Source organism: Canis lupus, chromosome 26, assembly GCF_003254725.2.
Source record: "Canis lupus dingo isolate Sandy chromosome 26, ASM325472v2, whole genome shotgun sequence".
Taxonomy (NCBI): domain Eukaryota; kingdom Metazoa; phylum Chordata; class Mammalia; order Carnivora; family Canidae; genus Canis; species Canis lupus.
In genome coordinates, this window is record NC_064268.1 from 22,399,038 (window position 1) to 22,418,111 (window position 19,074).

The window sequence follows — 19,074 nt, forward strand, 5'->3', positions numbered from 1 at the left end:
ATAAATCTCTCTCTCTTTTTTTTTTTTAAGATTTTATTTATTCAGGCAGCCCGGGTAGACTCAGTGGTTTAGCGCCGCCTTCAGCCCAGGGCGTGATCCTGGAGATCCGGGATCAAGTCCCACATCGGGCTCCCTGCGTGGAGCCTGCTTCTCCCTCTGCCTGTGTCTCTCTACTCTCTGTGTCTCTCCTGAATAAATAAATAAAATCTTTAAAAAATAAAAAAAAAGATTTTATTTATTCATGAGAGATACAGAGAGAGGCAGAGCCCTAGGCAGAGGGAGAAGCAGGCTCCCTGCAGGGAGCCTGATGCCAAACTTGATCCCAGGACCCCAGGATCACAACCTGAGCCAGACACACTCAACCGCTGAGCCACCCAGATGCCCCAAGATTAGTATAATATCTTATGCAAATAAGAGATTTTTGACTAGGGATGCCTGGGTGGCTCAGCAGCTGAGCCTCAGCCTTTGGCTCAGGGCATGATTTTAGAGTTCTGGGGTCAAGTCCCGCATGGGGCTCCCTGCATGGAGCCTGCACTCCCTTTGCCTGTGTCTCTGCCTCTCTCTCTCTCTGTCTCTCTCTCTCATGAATAAATAAGTAAATAAAATCTTTAAAAAAAAAAAGTTTTGACAAATTTGTGCTTTGCTTATTTCTTCTCAGACTCTGCTGTCAGACAGCTTCCCTTCTCCCCCAGAAAATTCATATGGTGAAGCCCTAATCCCCAGTGTGGCTATATTTGGAGATGGTGCCTCTAAGGAATTAATCAGGTTAAATGCAGTCATAAAAGTAAGACTCTCATTAGACAGGATTCATGTCCTTATGAGAAAAGACACCAGGGACCTCCCTCACTTCCTCCCTACTCATTCACTATGGAAAGCTCTTATGAGAAAGCCAGAGGGAAAACAACCAGGAAGAGACATCTCACCGGAAAATAAAACTGACCGCGCTGGCTTGATCTTGGATTTCCAGGCTCCAGACCTTGAGAAAATTGACTTCTTTTGTTTAAGTCACCTAGTCTGTGATATTTTATTAGGGCAGCCTGACCTGAGTGATACACTTGGATTTGAATCCCAGCTCTGCCACCTATTTGTGTGAGGCCACAATGATGCTAAGCTCCATTTCCTCCTCTTTAAAATGGTGATAGTAGAATCTATTTCACAGGGTTGTTGTAAAGATCAAATGAAACAAATTAAGCAAACTGCTTAGCCCAAGGCATAGCACAAGGTAAGTACTCAAATGTGATTCTTAAAATTATAATGATTACTTTTATTATTTTTACTTTGGCAACAATATCACATCTTTCACAACATAGTAACCAATGCCCTTTCAGCAGAGCGTCAAGCACCTACTCTGTGTAAGAGAATGTTCAGTCCCGGGAGAAATGCAACAGAACAGTTAGATGCTTCCCGTCTATTTGGGGAGAGGATTTTTATACCAATAATCAAAACAATAATAAAAATTCCCATTGACTGGGGAGACTGGCTGGCTGAGTCTGTGGAGCTTGTGATTCTTGATCTCAGGATCATGAATTTGAGTTCCACATTGGGTGTAGAGATTACTTAAAAAAAAAAAAAATCAGGAGAAAAAAGTTTCCATTTGCTCCATAGTTAATATATGTAGTACTTTGCATGAATCCATCAAATTAAACCCAATTTAATTTTCATTTTACAGTTGAATAAACAAGCTCCCAAAAGATAAGAGTGAAGAACTAGGATTCAGGGGTGCATTGGTGGCTCAGTAGGTTAAGCATCTGCCTTCGGCTCAGGTCATGATCCTGGGGTCCTAGGATTGAGCCCCATGATGGGTTCCCTACTCAGCAGGGAGTCTGCTTCTCCCTCTCCCTCTGCCCTACTTGTGCTTTCTCTGTCTCTGTCTCTTTCAAATAAATAAATAATCTTAAAAAAAAAAAGTGAGAGAGCTAGTATTCAAACCCAGGTCTACCTAAGCCTGTGTTCTTAGGGAAGCTGAACCTACCAGATTAAGTACAGCCAAGATGATTAAACAATTTGTACACCAGGGGCCATTTACCAGGGCTTGCATAAGGAGGTTTCAGGGAAGAGGGAGAAGAATAGAATCCAGATAACTGGAGAGAAGCTGTGTCAGGTATCTCCCAAACCCACCCTAGGTGCAATGCCTCTCTAGGAAATCTCACAGGACTTGGTGTATCATCCTATTCATGGCTATGATGTATTACAGTGAAAGGATACAAAGCTAACCCAACACAGGGAAAAAGCACATGGGATGAAGTCCAGTGGCAACCAGGCACAAACTCTTACGGGCCCTCTCCCAGGGAGTCACACAGGGCACAATTCATTCCCCCAGCAACAAGCTGTGACAACTTGTATGAAAATGTCATCTGTAAGGGAAGCTCATTAGAAACTCAGTACCCAGACTATTTCTTGGGCACTGGTCACATGAGCACTCTGCCTAGCATGTGCCAGAATTCCAGAAGGAAAACAGGTATTCAGCATAAACTATGTTTCTATAAACAATATAGGCAGAGTGGGCCAGTCTTACCAATTCTGGGAATAAGTAAATTCTCCCCAAATCCAAATTCCCAGCCAATGGCCAACCTTATCAGCAGGATTTTCTAAGGATATGCAATCTCAAAACTGCTATGTTAACTTTTTTCTGCACAGAAGCCAAGGGGAGTTCCCATCCTAGCAGAGGGAATTATATAACAAATAATCTATAACCAGGGATCCCTGGGTGGCGCAGTGGTTTAGCGCCTGCCTTTGGCCCAGGGCGCAATCCTGGAGACCCGGGATCGAATCCCACGTCAGGCTCCCGGTGCATGGAGCCTGCTTCTCCCTCTGCCTGTGTCTCTGCCTCTCTCTCTCTCTCTGTGACTATCATAAATAAATAAAAATTAAAAAAAAAAATTAAAAAAAAAAAAAAAACAAATAATCTATAACCAGAAAGGAAGGCATCTCCATTGCTGATGGGCTTTTTCCTGTCTTTGTGGCTGCCACCAGATGAAGAGAAAGACATTACTTTGCTCTGACTCAAGATAGCAGTCATAACCCCTAGCATGTTCAATAGCTGGTGACAAATACTTGCAGCAGACTTAGGTGTAAAGTTTTACTTTGACTAAGAATTCTTTTGGTTTGGTCACTTTTTGTGACATGTTGACTATATCAGAGATGGCCAGATGAGAAAATACAACACACCATTTTTTCCTTTCCAGGTGCTGCTGTCAAGAAGCAAAATAATCATCATTATTATTATCTAATTATCATTAGAGTACTGAGGGGTAAGGGCTTCAGGCAGGAAGCAAACACATGGATGACAGTGGTGGGGGTATCAGGGAGTATCAGGGAGTGGGGAGGTCATCATGGAAATAAAGTAAGTGCCCCATCTCAAAACTGGGGAGGAGACACTACTAGACTCTGGTAATTGTTACCGTGGAGAGATTCAGATACTGTGGTTTGTTTGTTTTTAATTTTTTAAAAGATTCTATTTATTTATTTGAGAGAGAGAGAGAGCACACATGCACACAAGCAGGGGGGAGGAGCAGGGGAGATGGAGAAGCAGACTTCCCACAGAGCATGGAGCCCTACACAGGGCTCCATCCCAGGACCCTGGGATCATGACCTATGCTGAAGGCAGACACTTAACTGACTGAGCCATCCAGGTGCCCTGAGAGATTGAGATACTGTGTTGACAGTCTCATGATTTTTTTCAAGAGAGAAGTTGAAATGGAGATTTTAATAGGTATTTCCCTGGGGCTGCCAGGACCATGGAGACACCAAGCAAGAAACACCTAACTCAGGTAAGGTAAGGGGAGGAACAAGATAGGCTTTGCAGAGGAGGTGATATGAGAGCAGTAAAGTGTAAAAAATAATAATAATAAAATAATACTAATAAGTGCTCACCCAGGGGACTAAGGAGAAAAGAAATCCAGTTACGCATTATATTTGTGATACTGCAGATTTTACCCAAACAGAACTGGGTTTCACATCTAGTGCTTCCTCTTACTATATAACCTTGAGCAGTTCAGTGTCTGAGTTTCAGTTTTCTTATCTCTAAAACACGGATGGCCATAGCACCACCCTCAACAATGAGGACATATATATGGAACATCAGGAGTGCAGAGTATATAAAGTAGTGCACACAGCCTGCCACTTTACTCAGCAGGTATCAATAAAAGCACAGAAGGAGATGGGAACAAAGAGGAAGTATCCTTGGCCTCAACCTGGAGTTAGTGATGAAATCAAGGATGCTTCCTGAAGGCATTTTCAGATAGATAAGCAGGAGACATGGCATGCAAGTGGAGAAGAATCCTATTGCATTGGGGTTGGGGGAGTAGTGGGGGAGTGACAGAGGTGATATTGAGCGAGAGGCAGCCAGGTCAGGAGGAACAGTTGACCCTTGAACAACACAGGTTTCAGCTGTGTAGGTCCACTTTTACACAGATATTTTTTGATATAGGACAGTAAATGTATTTTCTCTTCCTCGTGATTTTCTTTCTTCTTTTTAAAAGGGTTTATTTACAAAAATAAAAATAAAATAAAAGGGTTTATTATGAGTGCAGCTGGGGGGCAGAGGGAGAGGGAAAAGCAGACTTCCTTCCCTCTGAGCAAGGAGCCCAATGCGGGCCGGATCCCAGGACCCTGGGATTATGACCTGAGCCAAAGGCAGGCACTTAACTGACTGAGCCACCCAGACACCTGTTCTCATGATTATCTTTTACTTTTTTTTTTTTTTAAGATTTTATTTATTTATTCATGAGAGACACACACAGAGAGAGGCAGAGACACAGGCAGAGGGAGAAGCAGGCTCCATGCAGGGAGCCCAACATGGAACTCGATCCCGGGACTCCAGGATCAGGCCCTGGGCTAATGGTGGCATTAAACTGCAGAGCCACCCGGACTGCCCTCTCATTCTTTTCTTTTTTTTTTTTTTTCTCTCATGATTTTCTTAATAACATTTTCTTCTTTCTAGCTTACTTTATTTTAAGGAAACAGCATATACTACATATAGCATACAAAATATGTGTTAATTAACTGTTTATGTTATTGGTAAGGCCTCTAGTCAACAATTGGTATTAGTAGTTAAGTTTTTGAAAAGTCAAGAGTTATATGTGGATTGTCAACCACACAGCGGGTTGGCGCCATTAACTCTTGCATTGTGCAAGGGTCAATTGTACTGGAGAAAGGGAGATCTTTGTGGGAGATCTCCAGGATCTCCAGGATCAGGCCCTGGGCTGAAGGCGGCACTAAACCTCTGAGCCACCCGGGCAGCCTGTTACTTTCTTTTTTTTTTTTTTTTTTTTTTTTTACTTTCTTTTTAACTTCAGCTGTTCTAGTAGGTGGCAAAGTGATATCTCACTGTAGTTTTTGTTTGTTTGGTTTTGAGAAGGGGGAAGAGAGAGAGCATGGGGGGGAGGGGGACATAGGGAGAAAAAGAGTCTTAAGCAGGCTCCACACCCAGCACAGAGCCTGATCTCACAACCGAGAGATCACAACCTGTGCCTAAATCAAGAGTCAGGCACTTAAAAAAAAAAAAAAAAAAAAGAGTCAGGCACTTAAGCCACCCAGGCACCCTGTCACTGTAGTTTTGATTTGCATCGGACTAATGATGTTCAGCATATTATCCAGTACTTACTAGCCATTTATAAATCTTCTTTGAAGTAATGTCTGTTCACATCCTTTGCCCTTTTTTTTTTTTTTCCTTTGCCCTTTTAAAAACCGAGTTGTCTTTTTACTATTGAGTTACAAGAAATTTTTCACATAACTGTGATACAATTCCCTTATTGGATATATAATTTGCAAATATTTTCTCCTATTTTGTGTTATCTTTTCACTTTCTTGATGATAACCTTTGTCTTTTTTGTTTTTTTAAGCTTTTATTTATTTATTCATGAGACACACACACACACACAGAGAGAGAGAGAGAGAGGAACAGACACAGGCAGAGAGAGAAGGAGGCCCCATGCAGGGAGCCTGACGTGGGACTCGATCCCCCGTCTCCAGAATCACACTCTGGGCTGACTGTGGCGCTAAACCGCTGAGCCACCTGGGCTGCCCTTGATGATAACCTTTGAACCACAAAAATGTTTAATGTTGTTGAGGTCAACTCATCAATCTTCACTTTTGTTACTCATGCTTTTGGTTTTGCAGCTGAGAAACCATTACAATTACCTTTGCATTTTCTTCTAAGAGTTTTATATTTTTAGCTCCTACATGTATATCAATAATCCATTTTGAGTTCATTTTTGTATATCGTCTGAGGCAAGGATCTAACCTCATTCTTTTGCATGTGGCTATCCAACTATTCCAACATCATTCTTGGAAAGTCTATTATTGGGGTGACTGGGTGGCTTGGTCAGTTACGCATCTGCCTTCAGCTCAGGTCATGATTCCAGGTTCCTGGGATCGAGCCCAGTATCAGGATCCTCACTCAGCGGGGAATCTGCTTCTCCCTCTCCCTCTGCCTTCCACTCCCCCTGCTTGTACTCTCTCTCTCTGTCAAATAAATAAATAAATAAAATATTTTTTAAAAGAAGAAGAAAGGAAAGAAAAGTCTATTCTTTCCCCCATTGAATTGTTTTGGCATCCTTGTTGAGAATCAAATGATCATAAATGTAAGAGTACATTTTGGAATTCTTAATTCTATTCCATGATCTACACATCTATCCTCATGTCACTATGATACTGTTTTGTCATTAGTTAAGTATGTTGAGAAGCTGGAGCCAGTGTATTGAATTTAGAATATGCAGATTATGACCTGGTGAATGAGGGCACACAAACCACCCACACATTCTCAATATTGGAGCTCCCACTTTGGGGAAGTGAAAACCACGAGGTTGTTGTGATTGAAGGCACAGTTTCAAGACACACAAAAGAAGTAAAGTCATAGGATTTATTACTTACAGATCGCAGAAGTGGAGTGGCAGGTGAGAAAGGTATAGGAGATGGGGAGAGGTGGCCAACACAATGAGCTGGAGGAAGGGCAGTTCCCTGTCCTAGGTCATGAGTGAGCAGGAGATGGAGAACAGGGTTGCAAGATCTATTATTTATAAGGTGGTTGAGGTAGAGATCACTAACTTTTCATGGGCTTAACTCTACATGATTATTTTAAAAGGTGCCCTGGGAAAAGCAAAGTCCTAAATTCAAGTCCTTATTAACTGTCCAGACTCTGGATATGAGCAGGATTATCATGCTGTAAAATGCCTACGTGGCAACTCAGAAAAACAAAAGTTGTTTTTCTCATAACAGCAAATTCAAGTCCATCAATTTCATTCCTCCTCCTCCTCCTCCTCCCTCCCCTTCCCTCCTCCTTCTTCCTCCTCCTCCTCCTCTTCCTCTTCCTCTTCTTCTTTAGCTGGGCATGGAGCCCAATGTGGGGCCCAAACTCACACCTGTGAGATCAAGACCTGAGCCAACAGTGGTTTGGCGCCGCCTTCGGCCCAGGGCATAATCCTGAAGACCTGGGATCAAGTCCCATGTCAGGCTCCCTGGATGGAGTCTGCTTTTCCCTCTGCCTGTGTCTTTGCCTCTCTCTCTCTCTCTCTCTCTCTCTCTCTCTCTGTGTCTCTCATGAATAAATAAATAAAATTTAATAAATAAAAAATAAAGACACAGGTTAAGTCCAACAAGACTGCCCTTATTTCAGATGTCAGCCTCAAGTGGGAGTCCTCAGGCCATCCATACTTATGACAGATGGGCTACGAGTTCAAGAGGTTCCCATAACCCTTCTTAGAATCAACAATTCACTAGAGTGATTCACATAACTCATAAAAAGTTATATTTGTGACTACAGTTGTATGAATGATACAAATAAAAAGACACATAGTGCAAGATCTGAACAGAGTTTCCTGGGACTCCCTGTTGTTGTTTTTGTTTTAAGTAAGTTCTACACCCAATGTGGGGCTTGAACTCAAGACCCTGAGATCAAGAGTGGCATACCTACAGACTAAGCCAACCAGGTGCCCCTGTAGGAAGATTGTTAATTACTAACTTTATCTCTTATTACAGGTCTATTCAAAATTTCTATTTCTTCTCAAATCAATTTTGTTAATTTGTGTCTTTCTAGGAATTTACCCATTTCTTCTAAATTATCTAATTTATTGGCATATGTTTGCTTATTGTATTCCTTTCTAATTATCTCTTTAATTCTTTTTTTTTTTTTCTTTTTTATTTAAGTAAGCTCCATGCCCAGAGCAGAGTCCAGCATGGGGCTTGAACTCACAACCCTGCATTTAAGACCTGAGCTGGGATCCCTGGGTGGCGCAGCGGTTTAGCGCCTACCTTTGGCCCGGGGCATGATCCTGGAGACCCGGGATCGAATCCCACGTCGGGCTCCCGGTGCATGGAGCCTGCTTCTCTCTCTGCCTGTGTCTCTGCCTCTCTCTCTCTCTCACTGTGTGCCTATCATAAATAAATAAAAATTAAAAAAAAAAAAAGACCTGAGCTGAAATCAAGAGCCAGATAATCAACCAACTGAGCCACCCACGTACCACCACTCTCCTTCATTCTTAATTTTAGTAATTTGAGTCTTTGCTTCTTATTTTTTGGCCAGTCTAACTAAATGTTTATCAAATGTCTTGTTCTCTTCATAGAACCAACATTTCATTTCACTGTTTTTTCTCTATTGTTTCTACTATTTCATTTACTTCTACTTTAATCATTATGATTTCCTTCCTTCTGCTTGCTTTGGATTTAGTGTGCTCTTCTTTTTCTAATTGTATAAGGTGGAAATTTAAGCTATTGATTTGAGATATTTCTTCTTTTCTAAAATAGTTGTTCAAAGCTATAAATTTCCCTCTAGGCATTGCTTTTGCTGAATCCCAAAACCTTTGGTGTGTTGTACTTTCATTTTCATTCATTTCAAACCATTTCCTAATTTCTTCTTTCATCCTCTAGTTCTACTAGGTTCTTTTTTTCTTTTTTTAAGTTTTGGGGTTTTTTTATTCATGAGAGACACAGAGAGAAAGAGGCAGAGACACAGGCAGAGAAAGAAGCAGGCTCCACACAGGGAGCCCGACGTGGGACTCGATCCCGGACCCCAGGATCACACCTTGGGCTGACTGCGGCGCTAAACCACTAAGCCACCGGGGTTGCCCTTCTACTAGGTTCTTAAAAAAGCAAGTTTCTGTGATGCTGGGGTAACTCAGTGGTTGAGCCTCTGCCTTTGGCTCAGGACATGATCTTGGGGTCCCGGGATAGAGTCCTACATCAGGCTCCCCTCAGGGAGCCAGCTTCTCCCTCTACCGATGTCTTCTGCCTCTCACTCTTTGTCTCTCATGAATAAATAGTCCTTTAAAAAAAAAAAAGATTTATTATTTATTTTATGATAGACATAGAGAGAGAGAGAGAGAGAGAGGCAGAGACATAGGAGGAGGGAGAAGCAGGCTCCATGCCGGAAGCCCGACGCGGGACTCGATCCTGAGACTCCAGGATCGTGCCCTGGGCCAAAGGCAGGCGCCAAACCGTTGAGCCACCCAGAGGATCCCCCGAATAAATAAGTCTTAAAAAAAAGAAAGAAAGAAAGAAAGAAAGAAAGAAAGAAAGAAAGAAAGAAAGAAAGAAAGAAAGAAAGAAAGAAAGAAAGAAAGAAAGAAAGAAAGAAAGAAAGAAAGAAAGAAAGAAAGAAAGAAAGAAAGAAAGAAAGAAAGAAAAGAAAAGAAAAGAAAAGAAAAGAAAAAAAAGCAAGTTTCATACAGCATTCCAGCTCTGGTAAGTACATTCAGCAAGCAGGCATGAAACAGCCATATGACTTACTCTAAAATCTCCCATATGCACCCCTACACCCCGGACCTGTTCCTCTTTGCTTTTCCTAGAACTCGTTGCACAAAAGATTCATCTGAGGCAAATGAAAAAAGTATTCCGATGTTAGGATAGAACTAAGAACCCTCCCCACCTGTATTGGGCACAGGACCCTTTAAGAATCAAATGGGGGGTGGGGGGGATCCCTGGGTGGCTCAGTGGTTTAGTGCTTGCCTTCTGCCCAGGGCATGATTCTGGAGTCCTGGGATGAGTCCCACATCGGGCTCCCTGAGTTGAGCCTGCTTCTCTCTCATTCTCTCTCTCTCTCTGTCTCTCTCATGAATAAATAAAATTAAAAAAAAAAAAAAAGAATCAAATCTGGGATGCTATCTTGAGTATGGAACGGTGAAGCACTCACTAGATTTTTATGGATGAAGACGCCTCTAAACTAATTCTAGTTGATCCACATTTTATTTTAAGATTTTTATTTATTTATTCATAGACACACACAGAGAGAGATGCAGAGACACAGGCAGAGGGAGAAGCAGGTTCCATGCAGAGAGCCCCATGTGGGACTAGATCCCGGTCCCCAGGATCACACCCCAGGCTGCAGGCAGCGCCAAACCGCTGCACCACCAGGGCTGCCCAATCCACACGTTTTAAACACCACTCCTCTTTACTAACAAAAGCCTAAGTCTAATGTCAATTAGGGTAATGAGCAGAAACCTCTAGGGTTCATAATGAAAGATAGCTGAAGCACTTATAGGAGTTACTTTTTTTTTTTTTTTTAAGTAGGCTCAACACCCAATGTAGGGCTTAAACTCATGACCCTGAGATCAAGATCACAAGTCACATAGTTTACCAACAGAGCCAGCCAGGCACCCCCAAGGAGTTGCCTTTGATTAAATCTCCTTGCTACCCCAGGAGCCTGTATCATGGTTAGGGAGGAGCATATCCTCCCTGGGGTGGATCCATGCCAGCACACACATTCTATCACACTCTCTGTGCAGAAATAATAAAGAAAATTGTAGACCACATCACAGTTATGCAGGCAAAACAACTCTGAGTAAAACTTTATTAATAAACCCAAAGTTGTGGCACCTGGCTGGCTCAGTGGTTGAGCCTCTGCCTTTGGCTCAGGACATGATCTTGGGGTCCTGGGATCAAGTCCCACATCGGGCTCCCCACAGGGAGCCTGCTTCTCCCTCTGCCTGTCTCTGCCTCTCTGTGTCTCTCATGAATAAATAAATAAAATCTTTTTTTAAAAAAATGAACCTAAGGTTGTTTTTTGTTTTGTTTTGTTTAACACATGTGAGAATTGTGAAAACCAAGTTAAATGAATAGCTAAGAATGTGTACAGAAGCCCCTCCATTGTTCCTTGAGACAACGTGGAAACAAGGGAGGTGCCTCACTGCTCAGACCAATTGCCCATTTATTCAGCCCCAGTCGTGGGCACCAAGGAAACCAAGAAAATTTGTGGGCATTCTCATTGACGTTAACCCCAAAGAACTGTGTGAAAATCTGTAACTTCATGTTTTCAAGCCTGCTCTTGGTGGAATACACTCCATAAGGCACTTCAAGAGTTTAAATAGGAGCACTTGTCATTGCCTACAATCTGTAAGTAGCTCCTCTCTTCTGGCTCCAAAAGCACCTCAAACATTTAATATACTGGAAAGGTCTGAACAAAAGGACAGCAATTGTTACCAGAGAGAAGGAAAACTGTACACAAAAATTTGGAGGTGAGTAAAAGGAACTGAGAGAAGTTCAACAAGAAACAGAAGAGGGACGCCTGGGTAGCTCAGTGGTTGAGCATCTGCCTTTGGGCCAGGTCGCAGTCCCTGGGTCCTGGGATCGAGTCCTGCATCAAGCTCCCTGCAGGAGCCTGCTTCTCCCTCTGCCTGTATGTCTGCCTCTGTGTGTGTGTGTGTGTGTCTCGCATGAATAAATGAATAAAATCTTAAAGAAAAATAAAATCATCCAGAAATTAAAAGTTTATTTTAATTAATAAATAAATAGGGCAGCCCGGGTGGCTCAGCAGTATAGCGCTGCCTTCAGCCCAGGGCATGATCCGGGAGACCCAGGATCGAGTCCCACATAGTGCTTCCTGCATGGATCCTGCTTCTCCTTCTGCCTGTGCCTCTGCCTCTCTCTCTCTCTCTCTCATGAATAAATAAAATCTTTTAAAAAATCAATCAATCAATCAATAACACAGGAGTTGCTAGAGGCTCCCCTGGGTGGCTCAGTGATTGAGCATCCACCTTTGACTCAGGTCATGATCCCAGATCCCTGCAATGGAGTCCCACATCGGGCTCCCTGCAGGGAAGCTGCTTTTTCCTTTGTCTCTGTCTCTGCTTCTCTCTCTATGTTTCTTATGATAAATAAAATATTTTTTTAAAAAAGTAGTTGTTAAAGATAAACTAAAACATTCACAGATAAAATATGATTCTGAGATTTGCTTTAAAGTAATCATGAGGGAAGCCTGGGTGGCTCAGAGGTTGAGCGCCTGCCTTCGGCCCAGGGCATGATCGGGCTCCCTGCATGGAACCTGCTTCTCCCTCTGCCTGTGTCTCTGCCTCTTTCTCTTTCTCTGTCTGTCATGAATAAATAAATAAATCTTAAAAAAAAAAAAAAGTAGGGCAGCCCGGGTGGCTCAGCGGTTTAGCACTGCCTTCAGCCCAGGGCCTGATCCTGGAGACCCAGGATCGAGATCCATGTCAGGCTCCTTGCATGGAGCCTGCTTCTCCCTCTGCCTGTGTCTCTGCCTCTCTCTCTGTGTATTTCATGAATAAATAAATAAAATCTTTAAAAAGAAAGTAATCGTGAAAGACTCCCATGACCTAAAACAGTATTTTCTATTTACATATTATATCCCTTTATTATCCTTGTATGCACATTTTTTTCATACCTGTAGCCATAATATATCAATACTTTTATGATTTGAACATTTCTTTTTATTTTATTTTATTTATTTATTCATGAGAGACAGAGAGGCAGAGACATAGGCAGAGGGAGAAGCAGGCTCCTCGCAGGGAACCCAATGTGGGACTCCATCCCAGATCCTGGGATCAGGCCCTGAGCCAAAGGCAGACACTCAACCACTGAGCCACCCAGGTGTCCCGATCTGAACATTTCTGAATAGATGCTGCTTTTGAGAAGGTGCTACACATTTGGAATGTTAGTGGCAATATGTGACCATGTAGTTTTTACTCCATCCTGGATAGAAGATGCTGCCATTTTTAAGTATGAGCATTAATTCTTTAGGGATTATGATGGTTAATTTTGTGTCAACTTGGTTGGGCTAAATGATGCCCAGATAGATGGTAAAACATTATTTCTGAATATGTCTATGAAGGTGTTTCCAGAAAAGATTAACATTTGAATAGGTGAACCTGAGTAAAGCAGATGGCCCTCCAATGTGAGTGCTCATCACACAATCTGCTGAAGACCTCAACTGAACAAAACGGCAGAGGAAGAATGAATTGGCTCTTTCTGCTCCAGCTGAGACATCCATCTTCTTCTGCCCTTGAACAAAAAAGTGCTCCCGGTTCTCAGGCTTTCAGACTTGATGGAGACTTAACACCATCAGCCCCCTAAATCACAGGCCATCAGACCCAGCTGAATTATATCACCAGCTTTCAGGGTTCTCCAGCTTGCAAAGAGAAGTGGCTTGGGACTTCTCAGCCTCCATAACTGTGTTATGGAACTCAGTTCCCATAACAGATTTTCTCTTGTGTATATATCTTATTGGTACTGTTTCTCTGGAGAACCCTAATAAAGGGATCTTCTCTTGTATATGCATTTTGTAGTGTTGTGCCCAAGATTGCGAATCCAAGAAACCACCAAGGAGCCGACACTGATGCAAGCGCACAAGGGTTTATTTGCAAGCTCGAGCTTGGGTCCAGGTATACCCGACACAACGGAGCAGGGACTTGGACCCCAAAGTGGGTTACAGCTGGGTTTTTTATAGGCTGGTCTAGGGGATGGAAGAATTTCTCAAGTTCTGTTTACATTTTGATATGGGGCTTTCAAGGGCATTGAGCTCTGTTCTCATCTACCACAGGTGTGGGCTCTGTTGTCTTTCTGATATGGAATTACCTGCCGAGGACATTGAGGACATTCTGCAGTTTTTCCTATAAAGTTCAGCTCTTATTCACAGGGGCCTAAGATGGCTGTACTTGTGCGAACGCTAAACTTGAGTGGAATGGCCTTGATTTTTCTTGGCCTCCACAGTAGAAGCTGAGCAGCAAAGAATGTTTCCTTTTGCTTATGGAGAACAGTGATAATGATCCTGCCTTTGGAATCAGCCAAATTTAAAACCATCAATACGAACTGTGAGACCTCGAGATATTTCCCTCACCTCCCTGAATCTTACTTAGCTTCTTATTTTACAAAGGAGTGCTATTGACAACATAGTACAGAATTGTGGTGAAGCTGACTACTTTTTATCACACTTAGCAAAGTGGTATAATAAATGCTCAGTAATTGCTTGCTGCTAGAATTAATTGCTTCTCTTAATTTTGTCTTCTTTAACCTTGTGTCTTAGTCTGGCCAGGCTTTATATAACAAATGTTAATATACTAGGTAATAAAAATGACAGAAACTTGTGTCTCATGGTTCTGGAGACTGAGAAATCTGAGATTAGGATGCCAGCAGATTCTGTGTCTGGTGACAATCTTTATTTATTATTATTATTATTATTATTATTATTAAAGATTTTAAAGATTAAAGATTTATTCACGAGAGGCACAGAGAGAGAGAGAGAGGCAGAGACACAGGCAGAGAGGGAGAAGCAGGCTCCAGGCAGAAAGCCTGATGTGGGACTCAATCCCGGGTCTCCAGGATCACACCCTGGGCTGAAGGCGGCGCTAAACCGCTGAGCCACTGGGGGCTGCCCTGGTGACAATCTTTAAAAAAAAAAAAAAGCCAGTTATTTTACCTGCAAAAGATGGGTTCATTAAGGAATAAAAGAGAATTGTGGTTCGGGACAAACAAGTTGTGGCAAAACTGTAGGTAAGTCCAGGGAACAAAGGAGAGGTATGCTTTTTATGGAGAAAAAGGGAAAGTAGGAGAGGCTGTTATAAATTAAAAGTCCATTGGAATAAACTGGGAGTTCAAGTGTGGTGACTTTTCATCAGATGAAAAGGTGCCTGATGAGGAAAGTGTCTCTTCCTCAGTTGGAATAGTAGTGTAGTATCCATCTGCATGGTCAAGTCCATCTTTTCTTTCCTGTTTTTTTTTTTTTTTTTCCTTAAGATTTTATTTATTTACTTATTTGAAAGAGAGAGAGAGGAACACAAGCCAGGGGGTGGAGCAGAGAGAGAGAGAGAAACAGACTCCCCGCTAAGCAGGGAGCCCAATGCAAGGGCTCTATCCCAGGAACCTGGGATCATGACCTGAGCCAAGGTCAAACACTTAACCAACTGAGCCACCTAGGTGCCCCCCCACCTTTGTTTTTAAAGATATTTATTTATCTATTTATTTATTTATTTATTTAAAGCTCTTATTTATTTATTCATGAGAGATACAGAGAGAGAGGCAGAGACACAAGCAGAGGGAGAAACAGGCTCCTCGCAGGGAGCCCCACGTGGGACCCGATCCCGAATCCCGGGATCATGCCCTGAGCCAAAGGCAGACACTCCACCACTGAGCCACCCAGGCATCCCTAAAGATTTTATTTTGAAGTAATCTTGAGACTCCTGGGTCCTCAATCAGTTAAGTGGCAGGTCTTGATTTCAGTTCAGGATGTGATCTTAGGGCCCTGGGATAGAAGAACCCTGTGTCAGATTCCGTGTGTGTGTGTGTGTGTGTGTGTGTGTGTGTGTGTGTAGTCTGCTTAGGATTCTCTCCCTCTCTCTGCCCACCCCCCCACTAGGGTGCATGCATGCACACATGCACTTTCTCTCTCTCTAAAATAAAATAAAATCATTAAATAAATCTTTAAAAAAGAAAAAAGAGTAATCTCCACACACAATGTGGGGTTCAAACTCATAGCCCTGAGATCAATACTAACTGTAAAACAACACTAACTCTGAGATTAAGTCACATGCTCTACTGATTGAGCCAGCCTGGCACCCCAAGTCTTTTCCTGTTGGGTCTGCAACTGACTGCGACTAGTAGAGCGTAAGAGCTCCACCTGCCAAAACCACCCAACTCCATTTTTTATGATTTCCGATTACTGATTTTCACACAACCCATTCCTAGTTCACAGATGGCCATCTTTTTACTGTGTCCTTAGCTGGTGTGAGGGGCAAGGGAGTTGTCTCCAGTCTTTCATAAAGGCATTAATCCCATTCATGAAGATTCACTGTCCCATAGGCCCTAATCCCTATCCTGTAGGTCACACCTTCTGATACCATCACAATGAGGATTAGGATTTCAACATATGAATTTGGTAGGGATAAGGGTAGAGAGAATAACACAAATAGTCCTTTGCACTGTCATATTGAACATGTTTATTTCAAAAGCATTTATCTGGGGTGCCTAGCTGGCTGTCAGTAAAGCATATAACTCTTAATATCAGGGTTGTAAATTTGAGCCCCATGCTGGGTGTAGAGATTACTTAAAAATAAAAAAATAAAAAATCTTGAGGGTCCCTGGTTGGCTCAGCAGTTTGGCACCTGCCTTCAGCCCAGGGTGTGATACTGGAGGCCCAGGATGGAGTCCCACATCGGCTCCCTGCAGGGAGACTGCTTCTCCCTCTGCCTGTGTCTCTGCCTCTCTCTCTCTCTCTCTCTCATGAATAAATACATAAAATCTTATATATATATATATATATATATATATATATATATATATATATATATAAAATAAAAATTTAAACAATGAAAAATCTTAAGAAAAAATAAAAAATGGGCACCTGGCTGGCTCAGTTGAAGGAGTATCTGGCTTTTGATCTTAGGGTTGAGCTTACTTAAAAAATAAAATCTGGGGAAATCCCTGGGTGGCTCCGCGGTTTAGTGCCTGCCTTCGGCCCAGGGCGTGATCCTGGAGTCCCAGGATGGAGTCTCATATTGGCTCCCTGCATGGAGCCTGCTTCTCCCTCTGCCTCTCTCTCTCTGTGTCTCTCATGAATAAATAAATGAAATTCTTAAAAAAAATAAAATAAAATCTTTAAATTGGAAAAAGAACTAAAAACTTTGTCTATGAAATAGCACATATTCCTTGGAACAGAATAAAAGCTTACAGTTTACACCCTTAAAGTGCAAGTTTTGATAACCCCACCTCTCATGGGTCATTGCCATCACTAGCTTGGTTTGGTGTCTTTTCTTCCAGAGTGGGTGAAGCTTAATACTTTTGTTTTAATATCCCAAGAAGGTTGTTTCTTGCTAAATTCTATTAACTAATGGCAATTAATTAGGTAGACAAATTACTTACCCTCTCTAAGCTTTAGTTTTATCACCTTTATATTGAATCATAAGTATACCTGAGGTCCAGTTATGAGAGTAAAATGAGAAAATGTAGAGAGTTATGTGTCATACACTAGCACACAATGCGTATGTGTACATAGTAATGAATGATCTATCATTGCCATTAACCCAGAAAATGAACAGGTGAGCTTTGGCATACTGCCCAGCCAACTACTCCATCCTAGGAAATCCCAAGGGGGCTGGACAAATCAAAAGCATAGCTGCTGGTTGGATTTCCCAACACTGTTGTTGCTAAACAAACTCCGATAAACTCATTACAAGCGAAGACCTATCACTCAAAGACAAGTGTTTGGAAAAGACAGAGAAATTTATTTTGGGGGAGGTGGCCAATTCAAGCCTTAAAAACTGACTTCTCCATCTGCAAGATGCACACCTAGAATTTCATAGAGAGAGGTTCAGGGATGTAAGAGAATAGGCAGAGAGTGAGTGTTTCATGAATGGGGTTTGGGGTGTTCAGCCCACGATCAAGAGCATGGAAGGGGATGTATGGATGTGGTCTTCTAAGTATTCTATTGCTGTCAGGGCTTTTTTTGGACTGGCAATTGGAATGCTGTAATTGTCAATGCCAGAGGAAAGTGCACTAAGAAATGACTGTTGGGGGAGATCCCTGGGTGGCTCAGTGGTTTAGCACCTGCCTTCAGCCCAGGGCGCGATCCTGGAGTTGGAGTCCCACATCGGGCTCCCTGCGTAGAGCCTGCTTCTCCCTCTGCCTGTGTCTGCCTGTCTCTCATGAATAAATAAATGAAATCTTAAAAAAAAAAAAAAAAGACTGTTGGAGTCTATAATTGAACAAGGCAGCTTACTTGTGCACACACAAACCCACAAAAATAAGAAAAAAGACTAGACGTGATGAGGGAGCAGAAGGAAAGCTGAGGACAAAGCACAAGCTGACACCCCTCAACCCCTATTCCCCACCCCTGGGTGGGATAGGTGTGACCTTCCTCCTGGAAACCTCCAGCTTTCTTAATGCTAATGTTTTGCTGGAGGGAAAAACAACTTTATTTTTTTTATTTTTATTTATTTATGATAGGCACACAGTGAGAGAGAGAGGCAGAGACATAGGCAGAGGGAGAAACAGGCTCCATGCACCGGGAGCCCGACGTGGGATTCGATCCCGGGTCTCCAGGATCGTGCCCTGGGCCAAAGGCAGGCGCTAAACCACTGCACCACCCAGGGATCCCGGGAAAAATAACTTTAGCTTGACAATGGTCAGGTGTCCAGGATCCTGAGAGTCTTCTTTAGTATATGTATATGTATATACATATACATATGTATATGTATGTATATTTAGTATATGAAAGTGCTTTTGGACCCCTCTCTTTTTCCTTACCTCCCCAACTCCCAATATATAATCAGCCATTTCTCACAACCCCAGTGGAGCAGCTCTTTCTGCCCACAGGTCATCAGATTTTTTTTGTTTTTTTTTTTTAAGATTTGTTTGTTTATTTATTTATTTATTTATTTATTTATTTTAGACAGAGAGAGAGAGAGAGAGAGGCAGAGACACAGGAGGAGGGAGAAGCAGGCTCCATGCCGGGAGCCCGACGTGGGACTGGACTCTATCCCGGGACTCCAGGATCACGCCCCGGGCCAAAGGCAGGTGCCAAACCGCAGAGCCACCCAGGGACCCTTTCATCAGATGTTTTAATAAAATCACCTCTTTTGCACCAAAGACGTCTCAAGAATTCTTTCTTAGCCATAGGGTCTGGACCTCACCTACATTCAAAACTGAATCATGAAAGATATTCATATAATGGAGCTTCCTGTGGGATGCTATGAAGGCTTTAAAAAAATTGATTCTATATACTTTTATCACCACCTCCTATCATTTTCTACTAGACTGTTAGTTTTATAACCAGAAAATACTGTTGTTTCTAAAAAGCTAGCAGATAAGATTAGCCACCAGGAGAACAGAGCCAAGAGGGTACTGTCAAAATGT

The 19,074-nt window shown here is 42.4% G+C and overlaps 1 protein-coding gene across 2 annotated transcripts in view; it reads left to right on the forward strand.

The window, feature by feature from the left end:
* Positions 1 to 18,807, forward strand: part of HSCB (HscB mitochondrial iron-sulfur cluster cochaperone) — a 38,503-nt gene extending 19,696 nt beyond the window's left edge. Inside the window, exons 6-7 of one of the 2 annotated variants that reach the window (XM_049101759.1) lie at positions 13,515 to 13,610; positions 18,611 to 18,807. In XM_049101759.1, the coding sequence (XP_048957716.1) occupies positions 13,515 to 13,610; positions 18,611 to 18,783 (269 nt within the window). In that variant the 3' untranslated portion in view covers positions 18,784 to 18,807. The remainder of the gene's footprint in view (positions 1 to 13,514; positions 13,611 to 18,610) is intronic. The other variant, XM_049101760.1, reaches the window with a different exon arrangement.
* Positions 18,808 to 19,074: the final 267 nt, after the last annotated feature.